At 34.2% G+C, this 25,129-nt stretch overlaps 1 protein-coding gene and 1 pseudogene across 5 annotated transcripts in view; one reads left to right on the forward strand and one right to left on the reverse strand.

Moving 5' to 3' along the window:
- LOC111471824 overlaps positions 1-16,339 on the forward strand; it is a 19,793-nt pseudogene extending 3,454 nt beyond the window's left edge.
- LOC111471805 overlaps positions 1-23,699 on the reverse strand; it is a 28,682-nt gene extending 4,983 nt beyond the window's left edge. Inside the window, exons 1-19 of one of the 5 annotated variants that reach the window (XM_023117476.1) lie at positions 23,460-23,699; positions 21,518-22,452; positions 18,317-18,432; positions 17,920-18,128; positions 14,627-14,746; positions 13,061-13,189; positions 12,791-12,916; positions 10,636-10,691; positions 10,376-10,475; positions 7,754-7,829; positions 7,288-7,497; positions 6,770-7,094; positions 5,490-5,583; positions 3,142-3,250; positions 2,776-3,041; positions 2,561-2,685; positions 1,792-2,026; positions 492-680; positions 128-408 (exon numbers count right to left, since the gene is read on the reverse strand). In XM_023117476.1, coding sequence (XP_022973244.1) covers positions 128-408; positions 492-680; positions 1,792-2,026; positions 2,561-2,685; positions 2,776-3,041; positions 3,142-3,250; positions 5,490-5,583; positions 6,770-7,094; positions 7,288-7,497; positions 7,754-7,829; positions 10,376-10,475; positions 10,636-10,691; positions 12,791-12,916; positions 13,061-13,189; positions 14,627-14,746; positions 17,920-18,128; positions 18,317-18,432; positions 21,518-22,344 — 3,593 coding nt within the window. In that variant the 5' untranslated portion in view covers positions 22,345-22,452; positions 23,460-23,699. Of the gene's footprint in view, positions 1-127; positions 409-491; positions 681-1,791; positions 2,027-2,560; positions 2,686-2,775; positions 3,042-3,141; positions 3,251-5,489; positions 5,584-6,769; positions 7,095-7,287; positions 7,498-7,753; positions 7,872-10,375; positions 10,476-10,635; positions 10,692-12,790; positions 12,917-13,060; positions 13,190-14,626; positions 14,747-17,919; positions 18,129-18,316; positions 18,433-21,517; positions 22,453-23,459 lie in introns of all 5 variants that reach the window. The other 4 variants (XM_023117475.1, XM_023117474.1, XM_023117472.1 and 1 more) reach the window with 4 other exon arrangements.
- Between the last annotated feature and the right edge of the window lie 1,430 nt (positions 23,700-25,129).

Consider the following 25,129-nt stretch of genomic DNA (forward strand, 5'->3'; position numbering starts at 1 on the left):
TTTTTTTTTTTTTTTTTTTTTTTTTTTTTTTTTTTTTTTTTTTTTTTTCCCTGTACCGACAGTTTATAAATTAGCCTTCCCATGATTTAACTTCAGCGATTATGAAGAATGAATTATTCGAGCGTACCTTGATGGTTCATGAGTATGTTGGCACAACACATCCGATTGATGAGAAGAATAATCACCTAAGGCTACAACCAACACACCAAGCTGATAGTAACCAGAAGCAGTAGCTTGAAACCATCCAACCTCAATTTTAACGCCATGGAATTCAAGTTGAGGGTTTGCATGACTATTTATCCAATCTAAAACATGAACTAAGGAAGAACGTATGGATCTATTCCTCACTATCCTCAATTGAGCATTCATGCCAGCAACCAAGCGATTCCAAACAGTTGCTGGGACATGCTACAAACGTGAAGAGTTTATCTGGGGTCAGAGTTTGTTTATTTGATAGTAATATAAACCACTTATAGAAGAAGACGATCTACCTGTCCAATGAGATTGGTCAACAAGGCATCACTGTGAAGATTATAAGGAGTCATATAGCTTCCATCCCCACCAAAAATAATGCACATTGGATATCTCTTTTCAATAATTGAGACTATATCTACACGCTTCTCATCACCACCAAGAAAAAAATCGATGTAAGCAACCATTAAATCCGGTGTTGCTCCAACCTGCATCAGTTTCAATTCAGATATCGTCAAGTAGGATAAAGTTTTGTCATAGGAAAAACTTAAAAGAACAATAAATATCTTTCTTATTGTTATAATTATAATTATAAATGACATTCAACTTTCCAGCTACAGTAAAAAAAAAATCATATTCCAGTTCAAGTTTGAGGAAAAAAAGATTCAATTTAATCCCTTACATTTTGACATTTTTCAATTATATCCTTACAGTCAGGAGAATGTTTAAATGGACTAACGCAACTCATCAAACATGATAATTAGTGAGTTAATAGATATTTAGAGGGGGAAAAAAAAAAAATAGCCACCTAAGAGATGGAAAATTTCTGATTCCTCTAAATTTGAACGATGTTGGTAGAAACTTTAACTTTTCTCTCTTAGGCTACCTTATTTCTCCTCTAAATTTCTATTTCTATCAACTCTCTTAATACCACGTCATGTAAGTTCCTTATTATGCGATCTTTGCATTGACCAACGATGAGGGTATAATTGAAAAATGCTGCAACATGAGGGACTACATTGAAACATTTTAAAAAAAAACAGGGACTTCATGGAAGAATGGACTAAAACATATATTTAGCCCCAAAAAAAGTAGCACATTTGTAAACGAAATAATTCATCAATTCACCTCTTGTTTCCTTGAAACACACGTAGGAGGATTTAACAAACAATGAGGTCATTTGATGATTACGAGTATATACCATCCTCCAATATCAAAACGCACCAAGGTGGATTTAACAAACAATGAGGTGGTTTTGTTGATTACAAATATACCATCCACAAATATTAAAATCCAAAAATCTAACTCCTAAACGGGTCCAAATCATCAATGAGTAAAATCAGTTTCAATGAGGCTGTAAGAGAATTTTATTAGAATATAAAAAACAATGTGAATAAATTTCACAAGAACTAACAATGACTACATTTTAGATTATATTTTCTCATGACTGTACAAAAATCAATATCAAAGAACTAGAAGTCACCCGCTTTGATCATTGCATATTCAATAACATTTGGAGAACGTCAAATTCACCTGACTTCATAAAATTAATGCTCAAGAACCATCGGAAGTATTAAGTCTTATATTTTATAGTCTTACCTTCATTCCTTTGTATAAAGCGCGAGATCTGCAGGAGCGCAGACATGAATGGTCATATTCAGACTTCACATAGTCCTGAAGGTGGTGGATTTTATGCCTACGTCGCCACTGTTTCCAAGTCCATGCGCAAGGATATGCAAGAATAGAGAGTATGCTATGCACTGATCCTTCCCACCAATGATATGCAGCCACCGAATTTATCTCATCAATAAATCTATTAAAAGCATCTTCGTACCTGAGCATTTTGTAAACAGAATACTTGAACCACATAAATTACAAGGACAATACTTATTTCCCGAACCTCTTACAGTACGATATTGAGACATCAAACCAAATTGAATAATCGCAGCATGATGATATTCTTTATTCAAAAAGCTAGTCTAGATTAGGTTTAAGTTTTGGGCCCATATGATCCACAATACTTCCGCACGCACATGTTTTCTCTTAACCCATCCACCAAGCCGTATTGTAAAAATTGATGGTTAGCCTAACGTCTTAAAATCTAAAATTACTACAAACAGAAAATTTTTCAGGTAATGAAACTTGAAGGCATCTATACAAGGTTCAGTTCTATTTCATGGGTTTTCTATGACCATGAGTTAAAAAACATTGTTAAAGTAGCACCAGACAACTAAAGCTAATAAGATGATAGTTGGACACCTGATCACTATTAAATTAGGAAAATTGTTGATGAGATGAATTTAACATCATTGAGATGAATAGTTCAAACACTGCCACTCTAGACAAGCTAATTGAATTACAGTCTTACACAATTTCTATAATTGCATTGGGAGGAGAGTAAGGAAGATGCCAGGGCTCTCTGAATGTATTGGGACCCATAAAGTACATTCTGTAAACATGACTTTGAGTTTCCTCAGCTCTAGTTCCACGTACCTGTAAACAAACAAAAATTACACCTGAATGATATGTCAATAACAGCAACGATAGGACCGTATGAAAATTTCTAGTTATAGTAATCGGTACCTCAGATAGGGAAAGAAGATGTGGGAAATGACGATGATTGTGGGGTTCAATTGAATCAGAATCGCAATAAGAACCATATCCAACAAATTTTACTCTCAGTGTGCTTAACAGAAGTGCTAAAAGAACCAAAAAACATGACAATATAACAGAAAAGGGCCAGGGACCCCCAAAAGTGTACATCAGCTCCTCAAGAGGTGTAAAGCAATTTGGCATCCTATATTTGTCAGATATGCATTTATACGGACAAAATGGCTGACCAACTCCTCCTGTCATAAGTGTGGACGCCTTAGCAAGAAGAAGATCTGAAACCATTCCAAGGAAGAATAAAGCTGAAGCAATAACATCAACGACCACTTATCTTGTTACCTCGTGTATATATGAAATTTGCACGATTGGGCAGAAGGTCAAGAGAACAAGGAACGCAAAGGTTTTCATCAGACCCCTCAACATCTTTGTAAGTGCCAACAGGGCATTCCTGTAAATAGAAAAAATAAAATCTGATCTTACAATTCGTTATTTAAAATGTCTATTCTGGAATAATATTACTAAGAAATTTCCACCATATTCTCCACCATTATAAGCAATACGTAGATTCTATAAGCAACTTTAACCATCATATACAAACAATACAATTTATGAATGTAATAATTCCTATTTCAAACATATAAACTAGTAATTAGGTTAATTTGGGATACATAAGCTGGTGTAAGGACGACTATTCTTCCATGGTGTAGACTGTACCATATGCCTAAAATATTCTAATATGTGATTGTTGTCAATGAATCTTGTGAGAATGAGGAGATTTTTCCCTGAGAGAGTGGACAGGGAAGATATGGAGAGGTGTCCCATTGGGCACAAGAATTTATATGTCAGTGGGGATAGAAGAAAGGATACTTCCAAATTCTTCTTCATCTTTCAAACTCAGTCTGGACCAAAACAAACAAAGCAATTGTTTGGAGAATTCTACATGAATCAGTAGAAGAATATTTGAAGATGAGAGTAAGGATTGAGATGAACTTTTGAAGTTCAAAAATTTTGAGATTTCTAATTGGTCTCTTTCAAATAGCTTCGGTAATTACACTCCCCTTACTCTAAATTCCGACTGAGTGTGACCGTGGTAAGCTTCTTAGGAGGTACAAATGTACCTACTCTTATTCTTTTCCATGAAAACTTTTTGTTTAAAAAATGTAGTTCTAATTTGCAATGCAAGTCCAATTTTCCATTTTTCAGAAGAAAGTTATGAAATCATAGGTTAACGGCAACTGCTACAACAATTCAGTCAATCCAGATTTCCATCTGGGGAAAAAAGGGTAGAAAATACAGCAGCTAAAGGCCGTTTGATAATGTTCTCTTTTCCGTTTTCCTTTTTCCATTTTTCATTTTCTGTTTCTTGTTTCTTTCTGTAAGAACTAAAAACAAAACCATGTTTGATAACAATTTCTGTTTCTTGTTTTTCTTAAAAAAGAATCAGAAACATAAATGTGTTTGATAATTATCTTTTGTTTCTTGTTTTTTAATTGAAATAAAATTTAGTACATATAATATAATAAAATATATAACATGCATTAACACAAACATAGACCCATTATAAAGAGTTTAAAGTATTTAATATAATCAGCCTCAAAGCATAACATAATAATATTTATGCTTCAAATGTATTCAAATTTGATCTAAAATGCCATCTCTCACTCCAATCAATTCAGGTTAAATGATATATTTTTCCTTTGTATAATAATGGTAAACATGAAATATCTTCTCGATTTATTTATTTCATAAAAAGAAATTAAAACCTTACCAAAATTAAGGAAAAATAATAGAGACTTTTAAAAATAACAAAACCAAAGGCTCGTTAATGAAAAGAAGAAAATAGAAAATGGAAATAAAAAAATAAAATAACAGGAGAGAGAAGAGAAAGAAGAGAGAAATTAAAAAGAAAAAAAATCAAGTAAAAGAGGAAAATGATAAGGATTAGCAAGTATTAAAAGGAAAAAAATTAATTATTAAAGAAAAAAATGACGAAAGAGAGAGGTGAGAAAAAAAGGAGAAATGCGAGAGAGAGAGAAATGTGGGGTACACGTATGAAATGGGAAAAAAATAAAAACAGAAATTTGAGAAACTACATTTTGTAGTTCTAGAATTTGACCCTTTTTTGGAAACATTTCTTAAGATTTAGAAACAAGAAACAGAAATGGTTATAAAAAAAAAATTATGTTTCTTAAAAAATGAAAAACGGGAACAGGAAACAGGAAACAGGAAACTATAACATTATCAAACTCGCCCTAAGATTAACAGGGAGGTAGGAATAAATAAGTTTTCAGTCATGTAAGCAACAGATTCAGACAATAAACTTAAACCTGATCTGTGGCAGCAACCTTGATCAACTAGCTACATTTATTCACGACTCAAATATGCAATGGCTTCTAAAACTTCTTGTTGAAAATAATTACAATTGCACACAGATTATGGTGATAATTCAAGATAAGTTTCTAGCTCACAAAATGGTAATGTTAAATTAAATATACCAGTCAACACAAATGCAAACAGCTTATAATTTAGAACACATGCAAGAAAGCTACCCTAATAGGATGGAAGCACGCATGAACATCAAGAAAGGCATGACAAGAAAATCTCTATATGGTGCAAACAGTGGCATGCCCACATGTATTCCAAGATGTAATGTACAGTGAGGTGGTGCTAAAACCAATAGAACGTACTTCACAAAATGTACCATAGAGGCCCTTAGGGCATTCTTTTCCGGTAATTGTGCCTTTTCTCCCATAACTACCACCTTTGTTGCTCGCACCTCCACTGTAAGACACCAGATGAAGTACAATTATCATACTATCACAAACTCCAAAGACAAATTGGAAATACAATTAGAATCTAGAGATAGCTATTTCCTAAAAGATGACAGGTGCAGCGATTGTCTGCTTTGAAACTTTGGTGATATACGGTTCTCACTTCTGCTTTTACTTTAATGTAACTTCACAACTTGAATATTTTCATCACAAAGGAATAGGCGTTGGTATTATTTATCACCTTCTCGATGCAAATACATTTGATCTAAATATGAAATTAAAACTACGGATGATATAATTATTCATAACGATTTCACAAAAAGTTTACTACATGAGCTACATCACAACTTTGGCCAACCACAAATTCTCATAAAGAATTTTTTTCAATTCAAAATTCAAATATAATTGGTGGAAATGCTCTTAGCCTACTAAGAAGATTGAAATGCATAGAAAAAAGTGAAATTCCAGTAGCCTTGCTGATTTTGGAACTAATAGTAAGAAAAATTAAGCAAGCAAAAGGCTGAGCTTGGAAATCCACAACAAGCTCAATACTCACTAACAGGCTCAATACATAACCAAACTGTCCAGTAATCACATTAACTAGTAAGCTCCTATCAATGTATAATATTGGTTTTTTAAAAAAAGGGGGAATATCACAAGAATTATTGATTTAAGTTGCTTGCCTATCTCTGGGAAGTAAATGCATAGTAATTTAATGTTGTTCCTGGCAATCATATCATATAGTTAAGAAATTATTTTGCAGTGTTTGTTCTTTCTCTCAGCACCCTTTTCATTTTCTTGATAATGATCTTAATTTGTTTGCTCTGGTATTGTTACTCAATCTCTGAATAAAAAAGCATAAATCTACTAAATTCTGAGAATTTAGATTGCTGAAATCCTTCTATTTCATATTCCCCAATACTGAAAGATTTAATAACTTAGAGGAAAATTTTAATAATCTAGAAATCAGGCTATGAAAAAAATGCATGATAAAGTTTTACAGAGAATCAACCACCTACATAATATGAAAAGCACTCAGGAACCCTTAAACCCACCTAACCCTAGAATTATTTCCCCTCCATACTCAATGTTAATACACAATCAGATACATTCAACAGACTTACAAAGAATGTATATATGCCATCTGGCCTGTACCTTACACAAAAACATTTAGTTTATAGTTAGAAGTTTCATACCTACTATTAATGGAGCCACTTATGCTTGCAACAGGTGTATATTCATCTCCAGTATGTATATTGGACCAATGAAAATGCACCCTCCCACCCCCACCTCCACCTCCACCTAGAGGACCACCATTGCCGCCAATAACAGTAATTGATGAATTCTTGAAAAGCTCAAGTTCCTGAAGGAAAAGAAGAATAGTTCCACCAGAACCTCCTCCATGGCCACCAATCATGCTACTATTATCATTTCTCGTTGCTTTAAGAAAGCTTTGTCCATCAGCCATTAAAGATCCAAAAATTTTAAGAGTTAACAAAGACCATTGCATGGATCCCATCACTGGAAGAAACAATACATGCATCCACAATGCATGAGAATAAGTTTAGAGAATAAACAAATTGATGAAACATTAGAGATGGAAAAAAGAAATATTTACATATATACCTTGCTCTTGTTTGCACCATTTTCATATTGTTAATCTACATTCTAGACACTATCATATATAGTTTGCAATAGTAGCAGAAATATTTACCAATCATCCCCCCTCCAGCCACAGGAGTATCAAATTGATCAGGGCCTTGTGCTCCACTGCCAAGTTCACAAGGAAGATCAGCATTGCCGTATTCATCACCTCCATTACTCACCCACCCGTTAAAATAGCCAGAACCTCCTCTTCCTCCATGTCCACCTCCACTACCAGCACCATTTGAATAGTTTCCCTTACCAATTCCTTCACTGCAACCTGACCACAAAGTTATATCAGCTTGACACAATTCTTTTTTTTTTTTTTCTTTTTTTTTTTTTCTAAGTATCAATTAGGGTTTTTCTTTTTCTTTTACTTTTTTTTGGTAAAAAATGTAACATTTAGAACAAAAGAAGAAAATATTTATTATAGGAAACAAAATTTCGTTGATAGAAGATAGATATAGAACAAAAAAGAAAGAAGGTAATCGGTATTAAGCCATAAGAACAGTTTTGTGCATTACGTTCCTAATTACCTAATTCTGATGCAGTAATCATGCCGTTGCTATTGACAATAACAGTTCTTGCCCGGTGGATTTGAATAATACTTCCCTTGATAATTCCATTAACAATAAGGTCCTCAACACGACAAATCTAAAAAAGGTGAAAGGAAACCATTTGGATTGAACTATGATAAATTGCAAAGCAGCAATCACCACAACAATACATCTTGGAATAATAGAATAAAAAACCAATTAAAAAACAAGAATAAAAATAGTTGAACAAACAAGAATATGAGTTGGGAGCATCATGACAACAAACCCTCCACCAAACCATTATATGTACCACAACGCAAAACCAAGTTCGTACTATGACAGATCACTGTTCATATGGCATCAATTATGTACGGAAAATTAACATGAGGTTAGCTTAAATTGTAGTTATACTAACAACTATCTTATAATTATGAAAATATTTCAAATTTCACCTTCCTTAAACCATTTCGAACACAACCAAATCATCAGATGATTTCTTCCAATTAGGTCAAAAAACACATCTGTAACTTATTCAGAAACCACAATGATGATGACGCAAATACAACAAAGATATTAGACATGAAAAAAGAACACCTTATGGATAGATACAATACAATATCAGGTTGAGCGAGGCTACACTACCTGAGTACTTGGTTAAAAAAGAATGTAGAACAGGTAGGTACAGGAACGGAGAGGCTCCCAAGCCAATATGCCATTTCAATATCACTAATGCAGAACCCAATAGTTCAAAAGGCTATAGGTTTTCAAATTCATTTTTATTTTTTTTAATTTTTTTAGAGGAGGAAGGTGTAAGTAAGCATTGAGCAGATAAAAATTGCAAATCTGACCTTAAAATGAAGAAGAAATGAAACGGCATAAAATAATAGTAGAAATTAAAAAAACGGTGGGAAAAAGTGAATAGCCAGCATTTTGCCTAAACAAAGATGACAAGCGTACAAATCCTGTTGTTTGTCATTTTTTTAATTCCAATATCATCTTTTTCTCTCTTTTCCTTTAACCACCCTATATAGAAAACTACTTGAGATATATGAAAATGGTCGCTAGAACTTGTTCCTCAGCATAGAAGATTATGCAATAATCGCCAGCATATATTATCCAAAACAAAAAAACCTGAAACTCGAAAGTGTCATTCCACAACCATATTGTCTTCTTTCCACCAGAATAGTCTCCCTAGAAAGAGAAAATGGTCCCTTGCCTTCCCTTATATAACCTATCCTTCATTTCAAGTTTTTGTCTATATAGTTATGCACCCGAAAGGATTAATGAGGGAAGGTATGGAAAATGGGACAGGTTCTCGGTGAATGAGTCAATGTGTCCAAGTTCTAGGTCCCAAGGGGCTCGATATAGGAAACTTAATCAATTAGAACTCAAACTTTCATACGAAGAAGGAATTGGTGTACTTTCCGAAAATGGTTTCTGAATGTTATTATCTTCTTGATAACAGCTTGGTGGAAGTAGTTTTGGTTGTTTTGGCTCATGGGTTGGTCAAAATCTTCTTAGGCATTTTTTTTTCAATATATTCTTTTTCTTTTTGGCTCTCGTAATATTTGAATATTTACCCTCTTTTTGTTTGGTTTTCTGTTCTCTCTTTGGGATATCCTCGAACTATTGTCTATCTTTTCATCTATCAATGAAAAGGTTCTTTCCTGTCTTTTTTTAAATAATTAGTTCTTTTTTTTTTTTTTAATCCTCAACTGTTGTAAATGATTGTGGAAATTCCTAGAAAACCTAGAACAACGATCTTGAGTATTTTTACAGGCTTCACCAAAATACGTGCAATCCTACACTAATAGTACCATAAAGTACCTGCAAAACAGGATTCACCAGAATACGTGGTTGATTTTACCTTCATACAAGTGGACATGTATTATGTATACCTTTTACTATGCTCCCTTCGTCTGGCTATTATTATTTCAGTTTCCCATACATAGATAGGGTTCTCCCCTTGTCCATTATCTTTCCTGAATTTTATAATTTAGTCTTCTTGATTAAGCAGATACCCTTAGCCCTCTTCTTCCAGTGCAGTCTTTTAAAAGGAGCCCATTCTCTTTCCATGGCTGTTGGAGAGTGAACCTCACTTTTAATCAAAAATTACAAGAACTTGAAAAGCACGGTGGTTCTTTTCATACCTTTAGAACGAAAGTAGATGGCAGCTACGGTTCTCATCTTGCAGAGCCGTAATTAACTACAGAAGACTTATTCATAGGCTTAAAAGTACTAAATCAAATTAGAGCCTAGGCTTATAAATTTTATGATGTCCTCATTTTCTTATCATTAATTTTTGGGAGCATGCCTTTAGAATTCAGTAGATGTATATGTGTGTGTATAAAGCACTAATTCTTCAATTTCTGCAAACAATTAAATATCATATTTGATTGAACAAAAAGGAAAATATGAATATGATATTCTAGTTTGGAGGCTGTTTTGTAAGTTGGTCAGAAAGTTCTATTTATTAGAACGTTTAAGAAGTACTCTGTAGAGGGGGAACCATTTTACTTATTAGCGTATCTAGAAAACTACAGGCTGAATGCTTTGAAATTCAAGACCATGATAAATGATAGTGAAATCGCAAAATGCTACCAAAAGAAATCGATCTCTTACTTGAAGTGAAAAGGAAAGTGTATAATTGAAATGGCAATCATCCGGAGGAGTCATTAAATCCAGTGGACACGTCTCACTATCACACAGTGCTTTTGTTACCCTACAAATAGAAACTTAAGTCTAAGGATTTCAATACTTCAATGCTGTGGGATTGAGAAAGAAACCATGCCACTCTTCAATAATTGTTACCTATATAAAAAGAAACAAACAAAAACAAAATAATAAGTTTAGCCAAAAGGCATAACATATAACATACTCACAGGCTTCTACTGGCATCATCATCCAATGGAGCTTGAAGCAGAGAACCGATTCCAACCTGTTATTGTCAGTAGTCTTAAATAGATGTACCAATAGATTCTCTTTTTCCCCCATTTTGGCAGGGTGCAGAGGTAAAGATGAAAAAGGTAATCTTTTTAACAAGATAATGTGCTATGTAGTTCATGCAAGCAACGAAAAATGTAAAATGAAGAAGGTAAATTTAAGAACAGAAACTTCAGTACTTGTAATGATAGTCACCAACCTTTTGCAATCTAAAGCTCAATTGATTTGGGTTGACACAGTTGGAGCTATCATTTACGAGGTTTGGTTTGAAAGAAATGAGAAGATTTTGGGAGAAAAGCATTTAGCTTGGAGGAAATGGTTTACTTAAGTCGAGATTAAATCAATTCGTTGGTGTTTTCTTTCTCCTTTATTTGTTAATTACCTTTTGATGGTATTTGTACAAGTTGGTTTTCATGTTATCCCTTTAGTTTTGTCTAAACTTAAAATAAAGAGGGAAAAAAACAATAATCAAGAAAGGATACTCCAAGAAACTTGGTGTATAGTTGCAATGCCCAATGAAAAGAAGTGCCTAATTGAAAAGGTAAAAGCTATATACGAAAAGCAAGTGTTGAATTTTTGTCTGCTAAAAATAACTTCAGATTTGGTCAATAACGACATATCATTCTAAAATCTTGAGTATTGACGTCAATAAAGAAGACATATAGTGGATGTTCTTTCAGGACAAGAAGGTAGCTTGCATGGTCCAAGCTATTAGACAGGTTTGTTAAGATGAAGATCGTACTTCATCGTTCCGGATGAGCAATCTAAGCTATAGAGAGAAGATTATGTAAGAAGCCATCGTCAGTGTCCCATCATCAAACTGAAATAAAAGTTAATAAGCATATACTAGGTCTTTATGAAAAGAAAGACATTTGTCTTAGAGCCAAAAGATATTTGAATACAAGCATTTAAATTGGTTTGATTGCTTCGAGTCTGCTAGGTTAAAAACTTCTTCACGATGTTTTCTTTCTAAGCTCTTAACTGGTTTTTCTGCTGGATATCTGATTGAATAGGGATGCCTTTTATTTTTCTATTGCGATTTCTGTTTTCCTTCCTTTCAATCCAGCATTAGTCTCTTTTCATTCTTCAATGAAAAGTTTTGTTTCTGGTTCAAAACAACAAATAAATAACAATTGTCTTGGTCCTCAAACTGAAAGAGGGTGTTTTGTCTTGATTCCACATATCAATTATTATTTCTACATTGTGTTCTCAGTATTTTTAACAAACACAGAACACATTTCAGATTTTGTTTGGTCATTTTTTTTTTTAAGCAAGAAATAATACTTTTCATTGAAGAAATGAAAAGAGAATAATGATCAAGAGATACAAGCTCTACAAAAGAGAAAAGTCAGAAAAGAAAAATTAAACAAAAAGAAAAGTAGTAATACAAGAAAAGGAAATTATGGGGAAATAAAGGCAGCCCAGTTCAAATTAGTGTCTTGAAGAGAACTCCTAAAAAAGCTTGGATTTAAACACCAAGAGGACCTTCAAATGAGCTGCCTCAAAACTATCAAACTTTCGGTGATGTTTGCTTTCAAAAACTCTTTAATTTCTTGTTAACCACGGTTGAGATAATTGCTTTTAAAGAGGAGGCCGAGAAGGAAAGCAAGGACCATTAACAACTGTAGTAAGTTGCACTTTGCTTATGTATTAAAAAGAAAATTTAAAACGCAATATTACTAAGAACACTTCTGATTATCTCTTGAAACTACTCCGAAGCATAATTTTTAGCGCTTGTTGACATTTTGAACACTTTTTAAGTACATTTCCAAGACTTCGTTATCGTTGAAAAATGCTATTCCAAACTCACCAGCCTAATTAACCTTTAAAACGAGGATTCTCAACCCCATTTCATGCTAGTCACTACCCTTAAAGGGAAAAGTCATGTGTATATATATTAGCTTTATTAATCAACAGTTTTACAGGAAGCCCTGGAAAACTGACCACTACAAGAACTCCATAATATGATGATGACTTGCAGTTATGTTATAGAACAGCGACAAGATATATATTAGTTTTCATCATGATAGAAAATTGCTTAGAGGCTCTCAAATTAGATCATAACAAAAACTCCAAAATGTGACGATGGCTTACTGTTATGTTATAAAAAAGCGACAAAGACAGTCGCTGCCCTTTGATTGTGTCACCTTGACCAGTTAGATGCAATAGCCCTTGACCATACATACCCAAGTTTGAATTTGAGATAATGCTTGAGTTTTGCTGCAACAATTAAGGTATCACATATAACTTAGGTATTATAAGATGTCCAAAGGACAATAAATATAAAAATAAATAAAACTTGAAAAAAAAAAAATTAAAACCCTAATATAGTCTAGTTAGCAGAAGAGGTTTAAAGCATAATACCTTTAAAACAACCAGATTCCTGACTTCAAGAACTGAAGCGGTAACAAATGTGTTCCTACCACCATCTACCATGATTTTAGAATTCCACATTAACAGCATCTTGACAAAAACTCTAAGAGCACCAAAAACCTTCAGTCAAAGAGAATTCTAGTCAATTTATAAATTAATAAAAATAAATAAATAAATAATAAACCCTTAATTGGAACGAAGGACATTCATCCAAAGGAGTTCCGTAAGAGAAAATGGCATGTGGTTCAAACTATATAAGGACTCTAATCCAATAGATGGGCACAATCTTTTACTCCCCCAATTCACGTACATACAGTAATACAAAAGATTGGATTACAGATATCTGCATCTACAAAGCTACCCTCTCACACCTTTCTTTATATTACTTGTCCCTCTTTCCATGCCTTCCAGAGTCATTAGATTCACTGAAAACTTAGTGAGAAGGGGCTTCATTTGGTTCAATTGAAGAAAACCCTCCCTTCATGGAGAATGGAGGTCTCGGTTTCATGGTCTAAGGAGAAAAACATTTATTTCCTTGTTAAATGGTTATGGAGATATGAGGTTGAAAACAATGCACTTGGGAGGAAATTTATCGATGCCAAATATGGCACTCTGCACAAAGCTATCACCGTGCAAGATCTCTCCCTACTAGCATTAAAGATCCCTGGAAGGATATAATTGAACACCATCACCAATTTTTAGAAGGTCTCATATAAAAGTGGGATCCTGCGCTGACACTTGGCTGAACAATGCCCCTCTTGGGAGACAATCCCCTCAGCTCTTTGTTTTATCTGACTGTTGGACACCGGATTTGGATTCTTATATCCCAAAATTCAGAAGAAATTTGAAAGAAACGGAGATTGTGCAATGGGTTGCTATGATCCATCTCTTGTCTCCTTTACACTTGAACAACGAACCGGACAGATGCTTTTGGGACCTAGTTCCTAGTGGATTCCACACCACCAACTCTTTCTTTAGTTCCTAGTGGATTCCTAGTGGATGGGAAATTCTCACTATATGAAGCCATAAGGAGAAACCATTATACTAAAAAGGTGAAGTTCTTTTTGTGGGAAGTGACTCATGAACTATTAATACACGAGATAAGCTACATAGCCATCTACCCCCATTTGTGTATCATGTGCAGAAACAGTGGGGAGTCACAGAACCACTTTTTCACTTGCTGCACCTTCACTCAATTCTTTTGAGACAGAATTGTCTCTTCATTTGGCTGGATAAATACTCTGCCTATTGTTCCCACTGCCCCTCCTCTCATACATTTTGGTGCATTCATCAAAGATGGAAAAGAAAGTCCTATGAATGCTTTATGTGAGGGATTTCTACAGGGCACTACTATGTGAGGGATTCAGCTGTGTGAGTATGCACGGTAGCAACTCCCAGGTCTAAATCTTTTATTAAAGAATAATTAAAAGAAATAACAAATAAACAAACAGACACACACAAACCCAGAAAAAGAACCACTATTCAGAGACATAAGAAAATCTAGAGTCTTGGTATAAGATAATATACAAGTTTGATATAGAAAGAAAGGAGTCAAACCGTTATGATGGAATCACTCATCAAAAGTTCTTCAGCTACTAGTTCAAATTCTGATATTGGAAACTCGGAGAGTCCAAACACAATGCTGCCTCCACGGTATAGGGTAATTTGGCCTCTAACCTAGAAACCATGGAGCAAAAATGATACAAGTAATTATCACTTGGTCGAAGTAATTAAGTTCCAGATAGGTAAAGCAATCATGGACAGGCAGAAATTATTAAAAACAAAATAATATGCATGACAATATGAAATGCACTGACACAGTCTAAATCATCAAATAAAATTAATTAAAAGAACAAAATGGAACTTCAATACCATACTTAAGCATAAGCATAGGTTAAAACATTATATTCTCGATCAAAAGGTTAGAGGTTCGAACCTTCATCTCACATATTGTTATACTAAAAAAATGAAACTTAATTAACCAAACTTAAAGTCTGACCTGTTAGTATCCAACTCGAAATCACCAGCAAATATCATCAAAACGCACACAAAACAGAGGAATATAGGTACCAAACACTGTTATTTTGATAGTTCTTAAATTTATAGGGAAATATCCAGCATGATCACAAACGAAATGTCCAAGAACAAGAAAGCAAGAAATACCAGCCATTGCAAGTGCTAGGAATCTCGTTCTTCTAAGCCAAACCAGCCACAAAATTCCACACACCAACAGCAACCTCCCATACCCAACAAAAACACCCACACTTCACAGACCATACACGCACAATCCTCCAGCTCCACAAAATTAACTGACTACTGTGGAAAACCTCTCTTGCCCTTCCTAGAGTAAGTGTGAACAATCAGGAGCGTCACAAAACCTCCATAGATAACTCCTTTTTCTCGATTTCACTTCTCCTCTCTTGTGAGCCACTTCTATTCTGAATAAAATGTAGAGACCTTTTTGTGACCTAGGTTTTTTTTTCAGGAAGAAGGAGAAATTGAACTTCTTTCTGGTAATCTGAAACTCAGGAGGATCTGAAAGGGAGATGAACAAGGAACAACAACCGGAACCTCTCAACTTCTTCATTTGGACTGTTGAGAATGTTGGTTTGCAGTTGGAAGAGATAAATCTAGGGAGCTACCGCCAGATTTTTAAGAAAACAGGGTCAATGGAGAGTACCTTGAAGGCATGTCAATGTTCACAACTGAACAAGTTCTAAGGTCTGTCAGACAAAGTCATATGAAATGAGAGACTTCATCACAATTTGTAAGGAATTACAACGAGTTAAAGTGGCTTTGAAAGGGGAGCAAAAGGTACGTCAGCCATGGTGGGCACCATCATGCCTCTCATTGTGTTTCTCAAGGTAAATAAGCGTAACAAGAAATCTCGAGTTGTTTCCTTGAAGCTGGAACCAGAAAGCAAGATCATCTTATTTGACACCCTCAAATATTTCCTTTTATGCGAGAAGAATTTAAAGGTAAGGAAGAAACATATCAATTTATTCGTTTGTAAGAAAATTTAATCATTCAATATTATCTTTTTTCCCCTCCTTCGTTTAGAACTATGTTTATATATACAAGGTTCATGTGTTCAGTATGGCAAACCGCTTAGGAAAAACAAATGAAGCAACCAAGACTCCTATTGCAAATTATACAAGTTCTGGTACTTGGCCCTCGAAAAAAAAAGAATCACATTTAAGACTCAACAAGATGATAAGCTCACTTAAAGCTGAAAATTCAGCAGAACCTAAGAAAGAACTTGATAACTAAGCTGCTCTCATAACCATTTAGTACCAAAAATGGAAATAATGCAACATTTTTTACCCACAGATTTTTTTCTTATCTTGCTCTAATAAGAAACCAACTTCCATTTAAAAAAATGAAATAATAAGCAAGGCTGCAAACAAAAATAATAATAACGACAGTAGAGAAGGCCAATTAGGTAGAAACCTTGAAAAGGTTTCACTTGATGACCCCCAAGCTCTCCTGAAAGAACCCCAACAAAAAGACTCATAAGGGTTAGGTACCTTACCCAACTCCCTGGCCCTTTATACAATTAGACCATTCTCAGAAAACAATCCCTATCCTCCTCTCAAGTCTTCTGAAGTTTGTCAGTATGTGACAATGGTCATGTTCAATCGCTTCTTTAACATACTTCACTTTGGACTTTTTCCACCAATGTATATCCTCCCTACACAGAATAACCTTAGACCTACTTCTAAGCCTTTCTTCCCTTGATTCTCATGTTCTTAAGTCGTAAATCTCCAACAACTTTCTAATTCCAAACTTCCATCACCAACTTTAGAAAGGCATGTTTTATCATGACCCTAAAACCACCCTACCTTTCATGGACACTTTCGGAGCTCTCAAAACATGAAACGGGTGATGTGACACCGTATTCTCAAAATCAAAAGACAACAGCCCTTCTAAACTCTCCGTTCTTAGGCAATGGGGCCAATGATCATAAGTAGTTCTAGGACCTACATACTAACAAGGACATTGAAACAAGTCACATACCCAATTTTTAGAAGATTGAAAAATCTCATCAATGAATGGAATTATGAAGGTGAGGAAAAGATACTCCCAGGCAATTGGCACTTGAAAAAAAAAAATCTTCCGGTTATTTATAGAAAAAAGTGGAATAATTACAAAAGAAAATGGGAGGATTAGGTAAGGGATGTTGGCAAAGAAAACTTACGTTATTAGAATATGAATTGTGACATTATGGGGAACTATTTAGGAAATTTGTTGGGTTAGAATGGTTATGGAGATGGGGGGAGAGGGAAGAACTTTTGAAAGTAGTAATTGTAGAAGGGTCCAAGAGTTTTGAGGCTTATGGTTGTATTTCCTTTTATCATTTTTTGTTAAGAATATGGATAAATAGTTAAAAGCATCACAACTCATCAGCTTATGCTTTTGGATTCAGTTGTAATTCAACAAGATATTAAGGTGAGAGGTCCTCAACTCCATTGTTGTTTCCTCCGCAATATTTAATCCTTTCATTTTCTCATATTTTCTATATGTAAGTTTGGTAAAAGCCATCTCCATGGCCATACTAATGAAAGAGATTATAGAACTCTTTCATTTTATCATATTTTCTATATGTAAGTTTTGTAAAAGCCATCTCCATGGCCATACTAATGAAAGAGATTATAAAACTTTTTCTCCTACAAACGTGAAATCATACTAAGCATTTCAGAAGTTTTTTTCAATAATTAATAAATAAACTGGCAATTATGTATTTCTTCAATTAATCAACAAATATTTGAAGTTATAAGGAAGCAAAGCATATGACAATTCTCCACAGCAACAGAAGCAAAAAGTGTAAGGAAGAAAATATCACTCAATACCTGGACTCTTGTCCACAGCAATGGGACCAAAGCTTTTGCATTATTCTCCACAAAAACATTTGACCATAAGGGACTGGTTGAAAAGTCAAGCAAAGGGGTTTCAGTTTCTGTCGTGATATTGTCATTTCCAACTCTTAAACTTAGCAAATCAGCATTGAAGTAAGTGCCGGCTGCTCCAGCATTACCAGGACACCCAATACTTACACCACCTGAGATTAACAAAGAAATTTTATTACAATGATTAGAATTTTTTGTTTCCAAGGCATGCAATGGCAAACTTACACAAATCCAGATAGCCTAGCAATGTTGTAATATCCTTCCTATCTTTATTATCTCATAAAACAATATTGATCATTACATGATGATATAGAATGTTTCATCGATACAAAGTACATACCATGTACAGTAACTTTAATATCTTCTTGAATGCTATAACAATCTAGAGAAATTCTTCCCCCACCACCTCCACCCCGTCCCTTCCCACCTGCAGCAGATATAGTTCCACTTCCCTTTCTAGGTATACAAAAAAAGACCAAGTATTAGTAACAGATGGGACAACCAACAGTATATAATCTCAGAGCCAATACTGAAGCTAAAATGGGATGTGGAGAAGACAACAGAAGCACCATTCATTCATGAGACTTTTATATCCTACACAATGAGTGCTCGCTTAAATAATCAAGGTACTTTCAAACTTTTTTTCCTTTCTTTCTCATGGTCTAGTAGGAAGCAGAAAGCAATGTTAATTGGGGAGGAAATGTTGTTATACAAGTTCGAACACAAAATCTCCTACTCTTATACCTTAAATCACTATTGAACTCAAAAGCTTAAGAAGATAGGTTACGGTAAATTTAATTATATCAGTTATTTTGACAGAATATAATGCCTAAAATCTTCCAAATGATTCAGAATTCTATAAGCATGATAATAGTTGTTATACTCATTCATTCAATAACATTGATCAATTACACGATGTGCTCATTTATATTGCAAATAAGATCTATGAAATTTTTACAGAGTAGTTGAAAGTGAATCTTTTATCGTTGGTTTGAACCTAAAATGCCAAACAAGTTATCAAGATGTATCAAAATTTCTTGCAAAATATGAACACAATACCATCACAAATCATTCGAGATATTAAAGTTATTACAAAAGATTATTCCGAGAATTCACAACATGATCTAATTACTTAAACACCAAACTTTATACTTTCAATGATATTCTTCTCCTAAGGTCTTTTTTTGGCTTAGTAGGGGTAAGACCCCACGCAGTGTCTTTTTTCCAAGGTAACTGAGAGTGTATTAAAGGGAATCTTTGGGAGGTGTTTTGTGAATTTTATGAGAGAGGTATATTGGATAGCGTCTTGTCTGAGACTGTAGACCTATTCGTCTGGTGACAAGTGTTTATAGGATTACTGCTAAGATGTTGACGGAGAGATTTAAAAAAGTGTTGCCTTCAACGTAGCAAAGTCTCAGGGTGCTTTAGACAAAGTCTTTATTGCTAATGAGGCAATTGATGGCTATTCGCACACAAGAAGGGATCATTTTCAAGATTGACTTTGAAAAGGTGTACAACCATGTGGATTGGATCTTCGTGTGAAAAGGTCATGGCAAAGTAAAGCTTTGGGTATAAAATATAGGCTGTGGATTTGGAGTTGTATTAGATCTGTGAAATACTTGATTCTGGTCAATGGTCAACTAAGGGGTAGGTTTATGCCTCAAGGGGTCTTAGACAAGGGATCCAATCTCTCCTTTTCTCTTTATGCTCGTAGTGGACACCCTAAGTAGGATCATATCTAGAGGGGTGGAGACAATGTCTTGGATTGTTTCAAAGTGAGCAAGGATAACTCATCTCTTGTCTCATCTTCAGTTTGCAAATGATATTATCTTTTTCTATTTTGACAATGGATTGTCGTTCATCTATCTTAACAATTTTCTTGCATTCTCTGAGCTCATTTATGGGTTGAAGATTACTAGGGAAAGTGTCAACTTTTGGAGGGTGAAGAATTGTGATATGATTAAGGTTGGAAAGTGCTAATATGGTCAAATGTGGGGTGGGGACCTTTGGCTCATCTTATTTAGGCCTTCTACCTGTCGTTGTGGGAGATGGTGATGAATCCGATAGACTCTGGGGGTTTGGGGATTGGGAATATGAGAGCTTGCAACAAGGCTCTTTTGACTAAATGGATGTGGCAATTTAATTAGAAGCTCAATTCTTTGTGGAATAAGGTCATTGTAAGCAAATTTTGGTCGTCTCCTTTTGAGTGGACCTCAAAGGGAGTCAAAGGCACATCGAGAACCCTTGGAAAAATTAACACCTTGGATAGAGTCTCAAGGAGGATACTCAATTAAGGACAGCGTGTTGCATTCTTTACATCAGGGCGGCCAAGGATCTTGATGATGTATTATTTGGGCTTGTGATTTTGCTTGTGCAGTTTGAAGTTGGTTTTTTGAAGAGTTCGGTTTTCATTTGGCCAGGCATAGAGGCGGTAGATAGATGATTGAAGAGTTCCTTCTCTACCCTCTTTTTTGTAAGAAATGAAGGGTTTTGTGGAAAGTTGAGATATGTTCATTGTTTGGGGGCTTTGGGGAGGAAGAAACAATAGAACTTTTAGAGGGTTTGAGAGGTCACTGAGTGAGGTGTGGTCCTGTATTAGGTTCAACGTGTCTCTACGGTGACTAGCTTTTTTTGCAATTACCCATTCAGTATTATCTTGTTAGATCATAGGCTACATTTCTAAGTGTTCCTTGGGCTCTCATTTTTTGTATGCCAATGTATTCTTTCATGTTTTGCAGAATGAAAGTCCAGTTAGTCAAAAAAATTGATATTCTTCACTTAATGATCAATTCTAGATCCTGCTTAAATAAGGAACTGTTGCAAGAGTAAATTATCTTGCTCACATTTTATAAATTTTCAGAGCATACATAGGACTTCTGTAATACAAAAAGACTAACTAAATCCTTAGATACTAGGTAACAACATAGAAAAATAGGGGAGCTTAACTAATTTTCGTAATTAATGGGATTGACAAATATTTCTTAAATTAAGGCTAGGATTTACATAAATATTCCTTAAATTAAGGTCATTCCTTCAACAAGTACTATTCCACCCAAGATGTATCGGAATAAGATGGATGAGAGACTCATTCTTTGAGGGGATGTATATATGAAAATTTATTGGTAAAACGTTTAAGATTTCAACATTGAATTTACTACTTCAACACATCCAAGGGAATAGTTCAATCATAAGACAGGTCTACAATAAAATTGGAATGCCATCATTCATCGTCAGTAATGTTTTAATTAGAAACAGAATCTTATGTGTTATCACTTACGATATATCCCGGCTGTATGAAGAGGATCAAATGTATTAGTTAAAACTTCACATTGTAAAGTTAGCAATGAAATACAAAAACCTTATGCAGGTTTCAAACTAGATTAACAACAACAAACACCAAAATACTTCGAACATAATATCAAACAAACTCAGAAATTAAACTTATATGGGTTTCAAACTAGATTAACGAAAAGGTCTGCGTTATAACTTGAGAAAGCACTTAAAAAGTTTAGACCAATCTGTAAGCACGAGTTATACTCACAGCTTTACTGCATGCACAAAGATACTTCCACCAGATCCACCTCCACCACTTGATCCTCCGTCTCCCCCTTCTGCAAGGATAGAACCATTTAAATATAGTACATCTACTATTAGAAGTTTCACACGTCCTCCACCAAGTCCTCCATATGGCTTTTCCTCTGATATCCCACCACCCTTGCTCCCATAGCTCCATGGTTTAGACAATGTAGACCAAGCATAGACATCACCACCCCAATTGCTTGTCTGATTACTTTTCAAACAGGAGGCCCCTCGGCCACCATGACCTCCACCAGATCCATCAAAACCAACTGGTGTGCCACTAGTTTGAGTAGGAGGTGCTCCACCAAGGGCAGTAGTATTTATGTATGAATTGTATTCCAGCGTCACATTAGCAGCAGAAAAAACCACAGAACCAGCCACAACAGTTGCATGCTGACTGACTTTGATATTTCCAGACATATTAAGAGTAATTGAACAACCTTCTATGGGGCAGCAAATTAAAACATGTGGAAGTATCTCTAGATTCCCAGTTCCAGATACGTAGAAATCTGAATCTAAAGACAAGTTTGTGTTTAACAGGCAGGTTGTGTTAAATGACCCAACACCACCCAGGTCTTCGCATGATACAAAGTGATTCGAAGAACGAAAAGGTGTCGGACTATTGTTCTGAGAGCCATTGCCTGCTACTGGCCAAAATTCATTCTGCCAGCTGTTTGAAAAAGCATTTCCACTTTCATACTGAAGTGAATTGAGGCAGAGGGCAGACATGCATAGACATCCCAAAAGAATATACCATCCGACGTGCCGGTGCAATAGGGAAGAACACATCACTGCAGAATATTTTGCAGAGTTCTACTAGCACATAGTACTCCAGATCAATTTATTGTAACCAAATTAACCTCAGTAGTAGATTACTCTTTCTGCCATTTCCTCCTTCTGGTGCACCAGACACATTAATATCAATATATGATCTTTTATTTGGGGGGGGGAGGGGGAATATCAATACAGTATAATGATCTACAAAATAGCTATGGCATTTATAGTCTAAAGAGTACAACTTGTCAGTAGAATTCAAATGAGAGAAATAATTAGTTTTGAAAGAAAAGCATGCCCAATAGGCAATAAGAAACATAAGAATCAAGTTTGCAGTCTTATTTGGACATGTAGGAAACAGTTTTTCGTGAATGCAAAACAGAACAAACCTTTATTCGAACCAGCACAAATGTGTTATTCTTGATAATCAGCGATAGGTACAACCAATATACACTCCGAATCCTATCCGGTAACAGACGTGCACTTAAAAGAAGACTTATACTACATGCCATGGCCTCAAAGTTGCATTCTAATTTAGGTTATTAGTCTTAATGAAAGCAATTTTTTAGCAGAAAAACTAAAATATGTTATGACACTAGTGCTTGATGAAGCCGATGTCTGAGAGAAAAGTCATGCTACGCGCCATGGCTTCAGAATTGCATTCTAATTTAACTCATAACTCTAAATGAAACCGATTTTTTAGCATAAATTTCAAAATCTGCCATGAAATCGATTTTCAAGAAGGAATTGTAAAGTTCCAGTCTAATTCAGTTCAAACTCTTAATAAGAACTATTTTCTAGCAAAAAAATAAAAATCTGTAATGAAACCAAATGTTTGAAAAATGCCGGTGTCAGCTACACACCATGGGCTTCAAAGCTGATTCAACTCAGTACTCTCAGTGATAACAATTTTCCAGTAGAAAAACTGAAATTCGTAATCACACAGTGCTTCACAAAGCCGGTGTCTAAGAGAAAGCTTTCGCCACTCGCCGTACCTTCAACGCTCGATTCTAATTCCACTCTTTGCTCTTAACAAAAGAGAATTCTAACAGAAATCATGGTAAATTCTGTAATGCAAGATTAGATTGCAAAAATGTATCAAAAACAGAAAGCATTGGTTTGGCCGATACCTTGAAAGAAATGACTTGCAGCTCGCGAGCACTGAAACTTGCAAACAATTTAGCAAGCTGAGAAGAAATCAGAGAAAGAGGAGAAGGAAGAAAATCCAGCTACACACCTGATGAAGAGTCAAAGCGCCCGGAATGGTCTTTCAACAATCATTTGTTTGATGCAGACAAAAAATTCAGTTTCATCCCTGCGGCGTCTCTGCAAGTATACTTGGATCGATCTTATTTCGTCAATTAGTAATTCTATTATTTTTACAAAATTGATTATTATTATTTTCCTACCACACAACTTTAAATTCCATCGGTCTGTCCTGCTTGATCCGGTGCGTTTTAGATCTATTTATATATATATATATACACATATATTTGTATTATCTTTTTAATTAATATTTGTATATATTTCTAGGTTTTAAAGAAATATGTTAAATTAAAAAGATAATACAAACAAATACATATATATATATATATATATATATAAAAGAATAACTTAATTGAATCATATGCTTTGAAATTAAATAATAAAGAAAACTCACAAATTTAAAAATAAAAATTTAATTTAATAAAGTACAATAAAATAATCTACACGCTTAAGTTTTGAATATTATATTAATAATTACATATCAATTTTATTTATTCAAATCCATTAATGTATAACTTTAAAAAAGGTACCAGAAATATTTGAATGCAAATTAAAGATAAATTAAAAAATTAATTAGAAAGATTTAATTTTCTAGTCTATTACTAAAATATTTAATAATTAACCCTCCGTAAATACTCTTTAACTTTTAATAATATTTTTGAAATACCTAAAGGTTTCATTAATACCATTCGACCTTATCTTAATTTATGAACGAAAATCGTCTTTTATTGTTATTTCGAAAAATTCATGTATATTTTTTAAACGTGGTACTAACGGTAAATATATTTTTAAATTTTTATTAATGAAACTTTTAAAATTTAATGATGTTTTTTTTAACCATTTTGTTTCATAAATTATTAACTATTTTCCTCCCAAATAATAATAATAATAATTTATTAAGAGGACAATAACCAAATCTAAACCATTCACCCGACCCAAAATAGAATTAGACACCAAAAATAATATTTTAATTTTAAAAAATAAAAATATATATTTAAATGCTTAAATTGTTAGGTATGGAACGGTTAGTCGGTTATACGTAATAAAGCTAATGTATAAAGTAAATTGGAGTAAATAGCTATATGTATAGTAAAATCTACTTTTATATTCTCGGTAGTCATCAATACAAAACATTTAGTCAATATTCTCCTTGAATTTTCTCTATTCTATTCTTTTGTGTTCATCTAGATCGAATATGTGCGTTGTTGTACGATCCTAACATAAATAACATCTTTGAAAGTTTAGATTTAAGATATTATGGAAACTTATCAAAGTTTTGGGATACTTTTAAACGATATTTTTATTAATTCAACTATATATATATATAGTAATTAATATTAATGTAAAAGATTAATTATATAATTTTACATTTTTTATACACGGTATTATATTTTTGAAATTGCATAATTTCCATTATTTTTTTAGTGACCATGCCAGCTTGCACACGTGTGCAGACCAGTTCTTGACTCCACCGTGGCGTATCTCTCGTTAGTGCGCTGTATGCGGCGGTGGTTTTTTTTTTTTTTTTTTTTAA

Source organism: Cucurbita maxima, unplaced genomic scaffold, assembly GCF_002738345.1.
Source record: "Cucurbita maxima cultivar Rimu unplaced genomic scaffold, Cmax_1.0 Cma_Scf00058, whole genome shotgun sequence".
In the NCBI taxonomy this organism is placed as follows: Eukaryota; Viridiplantae; Streptophyta; class Magnoliopsida; order Cucurbitales; family Cucurbitaceae; genus Cucurbita; species Cucurbita maxima.